Source organism: Chroicocephalus ridibundus, chromosome 1 (assembly GCF_963924245.1).
Source record: "Chroicocephalus ridibundus chromosome 1, bChrRid1.1, whole genome shotgun sequence".
In the NCBI taxonomy this organism is placed as follows: Eukaryota; Metazoa; Chordata; class Aves; order Charadriiformes; family Laridae; genus Chroicocephalus; species Chroicocephalus ridibundus.
Window position 1 is genome coordinate 33,785,713 of NC_086284.1, and position 13,950 is coordinate 33,799,662.

Genomic DNA, 13,950 nt, shown 5'->3' on the forward strand with positions numbered 1-13,950 from the left:
ACTCGAGTGGCACTTTTTTCTCTTTTTATTGAGATAGTTGTATTTACTTATAGAAAAATCATAACTACTTATAACTGTATAAGGACCTTATACATTGCTAGTTCTCTGTAACTGACAATGGCTGTCAGAGTTGAATCCATTTTACAGATTTGTGCTAGCGTTGAGGACCAAGGTACTGAAAAATAAGATCCCTGACCGATGCAATTTATCCGATGAAGCCCTAGTGCCATCAGAAAAAAACCTGATCATTCCCGGTACAGCTTTCCTTGCTTGTGGAAGGTGTTGGGACATTAGTATAGAACAGGCTTTTGCACACACGGCTGCGTCACGCTAGGCGTTTTGTCACACAGGTACCGTCCTGTGTGTCCCCAGGAAGCAAAGCCCTTCTAACCCCAGACACGCTCTGCTCTCGGGGTGTGCGGGACATCCTGTGCCCCCTCTGCAGGGCAGTTCATTCCGGTTGGTACTGCCAGCTGGTAATGAAGTAAAGGTCGGCAAACAAACCAACCACAACCTTCTTGTTGCTCGCAACCACCCGGCCGCATTAATGACCCCCTTGCGATCCCTCCCTTCCCGTCCTGCTCAGTCCCAGGTTCTGCTTCCTCTCTCCGCGTGAGAAAGCGTGCTCTGACACGGGCAACACCCTGTCCTGCTGCTGGCCATCTCCCAGCGAGGATGCTTCCCATGCCGCTTCTTCCAAGATTTCCTAAGCCCACAAGAAGCAAAATACGCTCTATTGAAAGTAGTTCTCAGGAATCAAATTAATTTTAACCAACAACCTGAAAACCAATCGAAAATTAGCAACCGTAGCCTACAGTGAACAGACACAGGCATTTCTCTGAACTAAACCAACCCAGGATCTTGTTTTTTTCTTTTTGTTAAAAGTGCGCCTAAGGTTTTTTTACCATTTTTACCAAGGCACGGCAGTGAAATACCCTAATTAGGTGCAAACATTTGCGTATAGTATTCCAGCAAAACTCATAGTATGACAACAGCGCTACAGGCTCTTCTATGCTCCCTCCCTTATAGTACAACTAGAACAAACGATGCCAGTAAGAGCACAGCTCTCCTAATATTTCTAAGCCACAGGCTGCTGCCAACACAGCTGTGTCAGACATCCATCCTCCCACCCAACTGATACCAACAAGAGCATGTCCCACCTTTCCAGAGGACAACGCTGCTTTCAGTTGATGGCTTTAATAAACCTCTGTTAGCATCCGCAGTACTGATTCAGCTGGAAACAATCTTCTTCAAACAACTTATCCCAGCCCCTACTTTTTGTCTCCGCAAGCGCAACACATCTGTGCACGTCGCTTCAGGTAACCCCGCAGCTTCTCATCGTGCCAGATAACCAAACCCTTGCATTTTCTGACTTCCAGGCTTTCAGTATGTTCTTCATGTGAAAACTTGCCCCGTGGCTCTTTACTAAAGCTACAAGACTTCAATTAGGGAAGGAGGGAAGACTTGGAGCTTCAGTCACGCTTTCCAAGCCCAGATCATACACAGCGACCGGTAGCAACAACCTTATGCGTGCAAAGACCCACTGAAGATAAAGACTCTCTCTCGCACCCAGGAGAGACCAACACAGCCCCCTCCCACCAAATAAACCGGGTGGCATAGGATAGTCACACTTCTCTGATTTTGCTACTTAAAGCATGTCTCAGCAGTAGGATTAATTTTCTTTCCTACGAGGAGTTTTACAAATATTTGCAAAGATAATTGTCCAATGAGGTCATTTTCGTACTAACCCTTTTCTGGAATTCATTGGGCTAGAAATGCGGTTTTCTTCAGTACAGCACGGCTATGTTTGTTTATTACACACTCTTTTTTTTTTTTTTAAATTATTTAAAAAATATAAAAGGAAAAAAAGCCCAAGCAGCTCCTAGAGCTAGTTTTTTTCCATGGATTTTTATTTTGAAAAGAAGATAAAGACGATGCGAGGCTTACTTAAAAATTAACACGTTTCATGTGTAACTTCCAGAACATAAGAACGATGTGCTCATGAAAAGGTAGGAAACATGCTTAAAAGTACTTCAGCATGAATCTCGCGTCATGCAGGCCTCCAAAGAACACACTTGTAACCGAATCCTGGCATATATTTGACCTTTATTGCAAGCAGACAATGGCAACATCCTGAATGTCTGGGGCTGAAGTTTTCCCAGCGGGTTTTCCAGGTTGCTTACATCTATACCAAAGCGTAGCTGTGTAAATAGAATTTATACATAAATGTCCAACCTACAGCTACATGAGGCTTTATTTAATGTTCATGGCTGCCACGCACCGTCAAGAATGGATTAAAAAAGCCCAGCTTTCAGAAAGTAACAATTCTACTTTTCATTGCATATATAATGCACATACACTAAGTAAGACTAAATTAAGGCAAAGGCAGATGAAGAAAAAAAAAAAATATGTATTGTGTATTTAAGAAACTTCCTTTAAAACAAATTATTTTATCTCGATCCAAACATTCACAATAGCAGGAAGCTGGATGATAGCATGTTTACACTTGTATAATAGCCCCAAAACCAGTAGTGCATCCTCCCAGTGTATTAAGAAAAGATCCTTTAAAAGATGAAAAACAAGGTTAGGCCAAAGCCTCTTGACTGAATTAACATAAGACAAAAGATATAGCCACCTATGGTGCGTATTATTTAAAACTCGGTTTAAGCAGTTTGCATTTTTCTTGAAAAAATATGCAAATGTTCTATTAAACATTCCTACTTTCCTGATAAATCAATGCTCACAATTTGGTCAGAAAGACAAGGCAGATCCCATATGACGGAAGCTTAAAAGTGGATTTTGGGGGGACATTTTCCAGCCTTGTTTTTGAGTGTTACTCCCTTTTTTTCTCTCCGGTAATTGTTCATGCAACCACAGCTTCAAAACAGCAGGTACGATGATACATCTTCTCCTGCACTCTCCCCTACAAAAGTTGCCGTTACAAAGATCCAAATCACATTAAAAAGTTCAAACTTGCTTTGGAAATGGCAGTTTTCAGTGTAAACGGCACGACGCAGGACGGCATCAGCGATATTTGAGCTAGCTCCTCATGAACTGCCAAAGCTCAACGGCACAGGACGTGCCACGACACGGATGCCGCAAAGTTGAACAAAAGGGAATGCGAAGTCCTGCACGTAGCGAAGACTCCTGGCTCTCAGCTGGGCCAGCCTGACCCAGGACACGCTCTAGGTTCTGTGCATCGTCTGAGAAATACTCAGGACAGGGATTTCGGACATCAACAACATGTTAAGTCAGCTTTGGATCCCCATTCTGATTGTATCTACTGTGGAAATACCTACCCAGAATTCAAGCAAGAAGCACAATATTGCCTTGGAATGAAAAAGGAGGACAAAAGCATCCACCTTTGTTCATAGAATCATGGAATTGCCTGGGTTGGAAGGGACCAGGGACATTTCAGAGCAACCTAACTCTGGCAAAAACCACCACTAAACCGTATCTCTAAGCACTATGTCTACCCGTTTTTTAAATACCTCCAGGGATGGTGACTCAACCGCTTCCCCTGTCAGCCTGTGCCAATGCTTGATAACCCTGTCAGTGTAAAAATTTTTCCTAATATCCAGTCTAAACCTCCCCTGGCACAACTTGAGGCCGTTTCCTCTTGTCCTATCACCTGTTACTTGGGAGAAGAGACCGACCCCCACCTCGCTACAGCCTCCTTCCAGGTAGTTCACATCTCACTTAACCATCATCATCTATTCCATTTTATCTTCTCGCTTTTAAAAATAGCACTGCAGGTAAAAAGCCTTAATTTTAACCATAAAAGAAAACACCAATAATAGGAAAAAGAAAACAGAAGACTTTTAGACAAACAGGTTTATAAGATTTATTTTCCATTGCACATACATGGATTATATACAAGTTAGTAACATAAGTTACTTCTTAATTTTCTAAAAGATTGTTACAGCAAACACTTGCCATTTTAAAACATCAAGTCAGAAATCAATCTAAAAAGGTAAATATGACAATATTTTAAAAACAAAACAAATTGCACTTTGTTAGGGAGAGTCAAATACAGGTTTGTCTATATGCTGTAACAAACTATATAGCAGGTAATATTACAGTTAGAAGTAGCTCTTGCAGTCCATTTGTACATTAATAATTCTTTTCAATTTTACTTAATTAAAAACTGGTGGATATTTCAAAGACTTTCTCTTCTTCCTAGTATTCAAGATTCATCACATGAAATGCACTAGCAGCTAAGTCTTTATACAATTGCTATTCAAATATAAGAACACCACACCTGAAAATAAGGAAAAAAACCTAAACCATATTGATTTTACATGTATCATGAGATGAAAAGTATGGGAGGTGTTCAGCAATAAAGCCCTGTCCACTACTTACGTAAAAGAAGATTTTAAAAAATAATCACTGCACACAATACAAAGGGTGGGGTCATACTGTAGTTTTTAAGTCTCCGGGAACAGCAATATTCCTCATTACTGTTCACAGATGAGTGTTTCCATAGCAAACCTGTTCTCAAAGTGTCGAATCTTTCGGCAATTGACGGCTTCACGCTTCTGAATTCCTGTTTGTATCAGCAAAGAACAATGGAGGGTAAACACAAGAGGGGACGAGGTACATCAGAGACGTAATAGTTTTACGTTTACTATAATAAGATGTCACCAGAAATCAGAACTACCTCTCCTCGACCCCCCTTCTCAGAGGAAACACGCGTAGGCACACATACGTAGGTAGAAAATCACTAAGCAGGCGATGATGCTGGTTCCTGGTGGGGGGATCCAAATCGCAGGACTGGTTTAATTAAAACCAACCTGCCCCAAACCCCCCCACTGGCCAGTTTTAACCCTCACCAGTTCACAATCTCCCTCTCTGTGCATCTGTAAAAACGCTTGTGGGGCCGCGAGAGAGGGAAAAGCAAAGGAATAAACTGCTATAGGCAAAAAAAAAAAAAAAGTGGACTAGTAGTATTTAAACAACAACATCTGGTAATCGGAGAAAGAAAGAATTTAACCACATTTTAGCCAAACTAATGCTCACTGCCAACCTACGCTCATCGTTATTACCACAGGATCAACATACTGAATTTGGAATTGAATTTTGCTATTAAGACCTTCTCCTCTTTAAACATTGTTAAAGTGTTTTTAGAAAATGTATTAATTTTCCTTGTTTTACCAAGCAGTCAGGTCCAACAGTACGACTAAAGCAATTAAACCGCTTCAGCGTGAACTTGCACACCACACACAGGATTTAAAAAAAAAAAATAAAAAAAAAAAGAAGCAAGCCTGAGTAAAATCCGAGTGAAAAATTTAAGGCAGCGTTTAATAGCCTGTCAAGACTCTTCCAAATGATTTCCATGAAGGAGTACCAAGCACCACAGTTCTCCTGTGAAGACAACTCTTACTCACATTTCCCTGATGCAAATAGGAAGACGTGGACTAATTTATGAATGGCTTTAATGACAAGAAGAACCTGCAGTTCTGTACTTGGACTACAAGGCTACGGCTTCTCATATATTAAAGGGGCTTTGGAGGAGTGGGTCGATAAACAATATTAAGGAAAAGCATCAACGAAAACCTGAACCCCAGAAAACACACCCATGCGCACACCCCGCTTTTTGTAACTCAAACTCACTGGGGCCTTGAGCAGTTTTGCACAATAAAATAACTTAATTTCCATCCCTACACAGAAAATATCAGACGTACTTAACAGAGCCAGTTACGGCAATAAGCAACCCTTGCTTTAATAAGAGTCACACCTTTCAACACAACCAAGCCTATTTATTGCACTCAAGCGGCATTGAACTTTCTGCCAACACAAAAGATCGCAGGAGGAACATTTTACCTTTCATGGCTTCTTTGCGCTGTAGTTTATAGGTTTCCTTGCCACGGCAGAGGCGGTAAATAAAGAATCCCAGCTGATCCACATTTTCAATGCGATCAGTAACAATCATCTGCTCATGAATCAAATAGGACTGAGGCAAATACGTTCCAGCCTGTTGAGCAAAAATACAACAGCTTTGTCAAAAGCCATCTCTTCGTGGTCCTAAGTACCCAAGAAACAAGAGGCAAAGGCTTCCCAAGCCTCTTCTGGTCCCTTCGGTGTTCTTTTGCCCCAGCTGAAATGACGGAGGACTCTGGCTCCGTGACACCTCCATGTACACAACTGGAGATGCACATACTCAGCGATCAGCCCATTTCCTAATACTGACACTGGCAAATAATCATCAGCTTTTTTGAAATATTACTTCATTTAAGAAATCCTATTAGCTTGTTTCATACTTATGGCAGTAGAGAAGGTGCTGCTTGCTTTCTAAAAATAAAACGAACACTTATTATGGAAAAAAAATTCAGCTTCTTTGGTGAAAGATCACGATATTTTTTATTGACAATAAGCAACCTGAAATTTCTATTGCAAAACAAGACTGTCTTCTCAGTCCAACCAATATGTTGAGAAGAAGCTGATTAAATGCTATTCTTTTCAGTAAAGAAGAAAAAAGACTGTATTAAATTCAGTTGAGAATAGAGTTGGGGTTGTTCAGCCTGGAGAAGAGAAGGCTCCAGGGAGACCTTATAGCGGCCTTCCAGTACCTAAAGGGGGCCTACAGGAGAGATGGCGAGGGGCTCTTTATCAGGGAGTGTAGTGATAGGACGAGGGGATGGTTCAAACTGAAAGAGGGGAGATTTTGATTAGCTATTAGGAAGAAATTTTTCACTATTGGAGGTGGTGAGGCACTGGAACAGGTTGCCCAGAGAAGCTGTGGATGCCCCATCCCTGGAAGTGTTCAAGGCCAGGCTGGATGGGGCTTTGAGCAGCCTGGTCTAGTGGGAGGTGTCCCTGCCCATGGCAGGGGGTTGGAACTAGGTGATCTTTAAGGTCCCTTCCAACCCAAACCATTCTATGTTTCTACGAAATTCACTTTAAATTATGAAAATTTTCTTCAGCACATACTATGAGGAAAACAACAGCAATTTTTTTTTTCTTTAAATAAGAGCTTGGAAGACTTCACACTCCCAAATTATCCCACTTGTTATTTGGTAATTAAATCACTGTAAATTACTGTTATCTTAACCCCTGGTCTCTTGGATCTCAGGAGAGAGCCTCCAGGGAGCCCCGAGGCAAAGCAGCAGTGCAGGGCATCCGCAGGGTGGGCAGCGATGCCGAGGACTTGGGGCAGCCTCCAAGGACGCTCCTGGACCTGCGCCCTCCAAACCTCAGGACGTCCCAGACTGTCCCCCCACACCAAATCTGTCCTTCTCAGCCCTCCCGGGGGGCGCAGGAGGAGGGGGAGCTCAGCGCAGGAATCTCCTCTGCTCAGCTGCTGCGGGAGCAGTTACCCGTAAGCACCGGGACCCAGCACAGCCACCAATGTCGTCGCCATCTTGGAGACGTCCTGTGCATCGTATACGGTTAAAATTGGCTCAACAACGGGAAGGAGGTGGATGAACAAATATACCTGGGCTTCAGCCTTGTTTCCCAAGGAAAGGAGGCCTTTCACCGTCTGCATATTTAAGCAAACTGCATCAATATATAGAAACGTAGTTCTTTAGGTTAAACTTATGGCTTTTTTAAAAAAACAAAACAGCCCAGAGCACCTCCATTTTCATAAAACGCCCTCTGCATGTATTTAGAGCCCATTTTAATGAAACACACGCTTTCATTTCATACATTTTTTTCCTTGTGCAACCAGTGTGACTGCAGTACAGAGAACAGAAATTTACTTATGTTGTGCAGCTGCAGAATAGTCGCCCAAATTTCAGTTACAAAACATTTAGCCTGATTTTCTGAGACATCAAATGCCCACAGCTCTTTGTTAATACAATGAGACTTAAACAGAAGTCTCATAAAATCAGGGCACTCACTGTTGGGGACAATGATCAAACCAGTTTGCTTTTCCACAGATTTGCAATTAAATGCGTGATGCCTGGTTATCCTCTGACTTGTAAAGCAAGCATATTTGATTTAGTACTCATGAGAAACTAGGAAATTAACAGATTTTAATAGTGGAGTTTGTGTGAACTAAAAATGGAAACAAAACAGCATAGACAAAGTGAAAAAACATGGGGGGGGGTCACTGAGTTTTACAGACACCGCCTCATCCTTATGTTCAGGAAATGGAAGTGTGGTTAAATAGCCAGTCTCAAAATAGGCAGCAAAAAAGCGGCAGAGGACTTACTTGTGAAGTCGTTTTTCACAAGAAATTTATTTATATACATGAAGCACTCGGAAATGGCTAAAATGGTTCCTGGAGTCCTAGTTCCAAAGCCTTGTTTGAAAAGATGCAAACTCAAAGATGATATTAACAATTCTAAAGTTACAAAAGCCCAGTAAAATAAAATTTAAAATACTCTCCCCAAATCTTAGACAAGTTAGGTTATCAGCTCTCTTCCCCACCCGGAGCGTTCTGCTGTTCTGTGAAGAAACCAGAAGGCTGAGAAATTTTAATCTGCATTACAAGCGTATAGTTATAAGAGTTAAAGAAAAAGACGGTTCATATTAAATTAGTAAGACACCCCATTAGATTATCTACTCTGGCCTCCTCAATTTCACAGGCCATTTCGTTTCACCCAGTTACTACTACTAACAGAACAGCGTGTTCTGTGGTGGAGACAAGCCAGCACCAGCACGACGGGGCAGGCAGTTGTGTTCAATTACCAAACCCTGCTGGGAAGCAATTAGGAGCTCCCACAACATTATACTGTAAACTCACATTCGGTTGTTCAGCGATTGTGGTATCTCAGTCCTTTCCACGGTCCTTGTTTTTAAGGACAACGAATCTAGTTCCGAAGGTCTGGTGCTCGCAGAACCAGGAATCTGGCTGTACTAAAACCCCTCTTGCTGAAATGGGCCTTGCTAATCATACAATCCAAATCTTGACCACTCCTACGAAACCCCCCTGGAAACAGGAGGATCCACCTTAAGGCTGCTGGAAGGCTCGTGAACTCAGATCCAGTGCCAGTCCATCACACCCGGTGCCACATCTCATTTCTCTGAGCACGCACAGCCGATCCAACACACCTCACGTACATCACCCACGAGCCAACGGCATCAGGTCAAAGTCAGGTCAACCCTAAGGACTCCTGCTTTAAACAATGCCCACATGAAAAGGATTTCCCAGTATATCTACTTTAAGCTTCTCGGCTAACCAGTCTTAGCCCAGCGGATACATGCCTCACAGAAACTTCATAGTCGCAATGGATTATAAATTAAAAAACACCTAGACTACTATCAAAGAGTCTGGATACGCCCCATCTACACAATTTAGTCAATCAAATTTGTAGCATCAAAGAACAAAATCAGGTTTGTTTGCCTTCCTCTGAATTAATAATTCCTTTATGATTGTAGTTAATTAACTAAGAAGGTTTTAGATTATTTTTTTTTCCTCTCTTTGCAAAGATCTCTAGTGATCAGCTTACTTGCTAACACACGCACCTTATGTGAATGCCAGCATTCTGGGGGAAAAAAGAAAAAAAAGGAAAAAAAAAATAATTCATTTTTCCCTGTCTTAAGAACAAATTACTTACGATTTTACCGTACCTTGATGTTGATGAGCAGCTCCAGGAAATTTTTTGGCGGCATAACAACTGAAGTGTTCAGAGGAATCACATAGCACTTATCCAGGCTAAGGTCAAGATAGGCAGTGAGTCTCTGTTGAGAAAATATTTATTTTAATCAAAATAATGAGAATGTCAGAAGATTCACATGCGGACTTTGCTAAACTGCTCTTGCCTCATGTTGTTCTTCAAATTTTGTTCACTATAAAGTCTGTCCAGCAAGGCCCGGTCTGAGAGTAGGTAAATGCAGAAGTAAAAGGTAGTCTTGTTGAGAGTTTGAATCCCTGACAGGAATTTGCGAGGCAGCGGGCGATAAGAGGCTCAAATGCACTACGTTAATGAAATTACAAAGGTGTACCTGAGCTACCGGGGACTCAAGTACAGTACTCATTTACTCCTAGTGCCCGCATTTTGAAACAACAGGGCAAAAACCTTACTCTGATCTCCAGGCTTTCACATTTTATTATAGCATAAAGGAGAAATGCTGCTGGTAAGAACAAAATATAGAAGGAAAAAACACCGCTACAGATAACACAACAAAAATACTTTTATTTTCAATTCTACTACTGACTTGAAGTATTAACGATTATTCATAGCTGAATTATTATCTTTATAGTACCTGAACTGCAGTATTTGGCATTATTTGATAAAAACAGAGATATAAAAGCCCAGGGAATTATCCTGATGAATCCCATGGCTCTGTTCACTGAGCTGTGTTTTACCGCATCTGTTCTTGCTAAAGAAGACATTCTCTCAAGCTGCTGAAAGCTCTGAGGCTGCGGACGTATACAAAATGCTGAGCACCAAGAGCCCAACAGTCAAAATAGTACCAGGGCAGCAATCATCACTGCAACTAATCTCATTACAGGGGAGTAAGTGCTGCGTCTATGGCAAATGATCCTTGCACTGACCTTTAGAGCAAAGCCTTTAACCCATTCAATCAAAAAGTAAATTTCTAATATTATATCGTTCCTATCCACTTCTTACATACCGCTTTTTTTTTTTGTTATAGTTTTCCCTCTTTAGAAGTTTTGCTCTAACTCTTAACAGAAGCTCCCTAAATATATTCAGAAATATTTTTAAATGACATAGCTCAAGCAAGCAATGTTTTCCTCCAAATCTGGTTATGAATATTTGATAGATAGCACTCATTTTGCCTGGAAAACTTTAAACTCTGAAGTTTGCATAAAAAAATAGGACGCTTCCCTATTCTTCTTTTTCAGCTTTGCTTAAAAAAAGCTGTTCAGTGAAGTATTCACAGCAATTAACTTCCCAAAGACCAGCTGTAGAACATTTCAACGCTATCAGACAGCTTCCATCAGGCTGATACAGAAAAGACGGGCTTCTAATTGTTTTACAGCTGTCGTTAATACCAAGAGCCATAGGCCTGTCAACTGCCTTGGCAAAAATTTATTACTGTGATTCCTATCAATCAAAGTTTCTTCTACAAAAGAGGAAGAAACAGCTAAAAGCGCTTCAAAACCGTGGATCAGTGCCTTCAGGAACCGCAAATAGCCTGTGGTGCAGAAGGAAAATTTAGCTTTTGCTAGGCTTCCTACGGCATCTGGAAAAGGAGCTCTCTTCCACCCTCGGTCAGCTGGTTGCTTCCTGCCCCTTCTTTTGCTGCTCCGGGGTTTTTGAGCCATGCTACGAGAGCAGCCTCTGGGGGTGCGTGAACATACCTAGAGACATCAGACGCCACCAGGCCCTGCAGGCCGAGGCCAAAGCTGCGACGGCCCTTTCTAAACTTCCCTTGGTTGAGCAAAGTCTGGCTCGGTGGACTTAGCACAGCAAGATGTATATTCTCTCGACTTCCTCATACTAAGGAAAGGAAACAGCTCTAAGACTTTTCCCTTTCTAAAAACAGAACTGTATTTGCGAACGGTGGTTTACATGCTACCTCATGACGGTTGTATAACGCTGTACTTTGTATGCCCGGTTAATAATTGCTTGCAGCCTGCTGCTGATCAAAACGTTTCTGCTGCCTCCTCCACCCTCTGCTCTCCCCCACCACAATAATTAGGGAGTACATTCATCAGGATGACTGAGGGGGAAGATTTTTCAAGTTTTAAATGCTTTCAGCTTCTTCACAAATTATTTCTTACCCGGTGGAAGTCATGGACGATATCAGCAGGATCGCTATCAGCAAACTCAGGGACCGGCACGCTGATAAATTCAACGTCCTCCTCCTCCAGGATCTGAATGTTTTGCTCGATGGTGTGGTAGCGAGCACTCTGAGCCTCTGCCCCAGGCTCGGGTAAACTCAAGCCGTCTTCAATGTACTTTATTCCACAGAAATACACACCACCCTGCTAAAAATAGCAAACAACCCAGCAACAAAAACATCAATCACTTTGTTAGAAGTTTAAAACTAATATTCTCAAAGTACTGCAGAGAAGAAAAACTTGTCAGACTAGATGAAATGTTTTCCCTTTAATTTGATTCGCACACCAAAGTAGGAGCCAGTTGCTATCTACAACAGGGCCACGGGTAAGACCTTGATGGTACTGAACCCAGAGGGAGCCCTTCCCTTGAATTCAAGGAAAACAGGATCCCAAAAGCAGGTTCTTAAAATCTAGTCTGCTATTTTGCATCCATTATCTGTGGCACATTGCATCTTATTTTTAGAAAGACAATGAAGTTCCTACACCTATATACATGCACATTATTATTATTATTAAATTTTGATTTAACTGCAGTCAATAATTACAATTTAAGACATTGAAACTGACCGTCCAAATCACTTTTAAAAAGCAAGTCTAACTCTGAATTTGATCCTGCTTAGAGTAGGGGGTTGAACCAGACAACTTCACGAGTTTCCTTCCAACCTCAAGCATTCTGTGAAGCTGCTTAGTCTTAGGCTTCAGAAGTTTTGAAAGTCAGTTTCTAGAAGAAATTATTTTTTGTTCTGAACAGTTTTAAAAGACAAAAGGGTAATAAAAAGAAATTAAAACAACTATTTTGTGTCCTTCTGTCACAGTACACATGTCAGTTACCCAAGTGAAGTGCAAAATGAAGTCCTGAGTCAGAGGAAGTCATATACCAGATTTATAGCCAGATAGTTTTAGAAACACACGATTTATGCATATGCACATGCCATCAATCTAAAGTCATTGACAACATGTCTTCAGTGCAATGTTAGCTCAATTCTGAATGTTTCCTTCTCCCCAGATCTGACTCATGAACAACAAGTACCACAAGTTTCAATTAAACGGCACTTTCAATTTCAGCTTGCCGGCAGGTGGAAGGTGCAGCACTGCGGTGCCAGGCACGGATGAGACATGCAGCAATGCAGCAGGCCTTCAGCTACTCTGAGCTTGTTAATCCACCAAGATACGCTACGCCGTTTAAGCATCGTTTGCAACGCTACTGCTCCCCTGTAAATTAGATTAACGTGACAGCCAAAGAGACTAGAGCAAGTTCAGCTAGAATTTCTCATGTTATCAGGAATAGTGTGTCCAGCAGGACCAGGGAAGTGATTGTCCCCCTGGACTCGGCACTGGTGAGGCCCCATCTCAAGTGCTGTGTCCAGTTTTGGGCCCCTCACCACAAAAAAAGACACTGAGGTGCTGGAGCGGGTTCAGAGAAGGGCAACGAAGCTGGTGAGGGGTCTGGAGCACAAGTCTTATGAGGAGCGGCTGAGGGAGCTGGGGTTGTTCAGCCTGGAGAAAAGGAGGCTGAGGGGAGACCTTTTCACTCTCTACAACTACCTGAAAGGAGGTTGTAGAGAGGTGGGGGTCAGTCTCTTCTCCCAAGGAACAAGCGACAGGACAAGAGGAAACAGCCTCAAGTTGTGCCAGGGGAGGTTTAGACTGGATATTAGGAAAAATTGTTGCACTGACAGGGTTATTAAGCATTGGCACAGGCTGCCTGGGGAAGCGGTTGAGTCACCATCCCTGGAGGTATTTAAAAGACAGGCAGACGTGGTGCTTAGAGATACAGTTTAGTGATGGTTTTGTCAGTGTTAGGTTGATGGTTGGACTTGATGATCTGAAAAGTCCTTTCCAACCCAGGCAATTCTATGATTCTATGTTTAATCATTTTGCTTTCTACATTAGCAGCTACTAAAAGGGGGGGGGAAATAATCCTGGTAGCAGGGACAAGAACACAGAATTTCTGCCTTATAATTTGGTGCGCTACCCAGTGGGCTAGAGGGATTCATGTTTTGGTTATACTCTCCCTATCTGACCCCATGAATCTTGCTACCTCAGCAGTTTCTGAAGGAGGGGGGTGTGCGTTCGCACCACCTGAGCAACAGCCCAGCACATCCACCACCGCCCGGTGACAGTTCCCCCCCTGAGGAAGACAACATTTAACTCGAATTTCCCACGTTTCAGGTAAACGTTCCACTTCCCTGGCACTGCTGCCTTCGCAGGGCTCCTCTTGCAGGGGTGCCATTTGTTAAAAGACTGAAAAT

The 13,950-nt window shown here is 42.3% G+C and overlaps 1 protein-coding gene across 2 annotated transcripts in view; it reads right to left on the reverse strand.

Annotated features, from left to right (window-relative positions):
• Positions 1-1,889: 1,889 nt before the first annotated feature.
• ITM2B (integral membrane protein 2B) overlaps positions 1,890-13,950 on the reverse strand; it is a 30,554-nt gene continuing 18,493 nt past the window's right edge. Inside the window, exons 3-6 of one of the 2 annotated variants that reach the window (XM_063334416.1) lie at positions 11,639-11,842; positions 9,517-9,627; positions 5,824-5,974; positions 1,890-4,546 (exon numbers count right to left, since the gene is read on the reverse strand). In XM_063334416.1, coding sequence (XP_063190486.1) covers positions 4,458-4,546; positions 5,824-5,974; positions 9,517-9,627; positions 11,639-11,842 — 555 coding nt within the window. In that variant the 3' untranslated portion in view covers positions 1,890-4,457. Of the gene's footprint in view, positions 4,547-5,823; positions 5,975-9,516; positions 9,628-11,638; positions 11,846-13,950 lie in introns of both variants that reach the window. The other variant, XM_063334406.1, reaches the window with a different exon arrangement.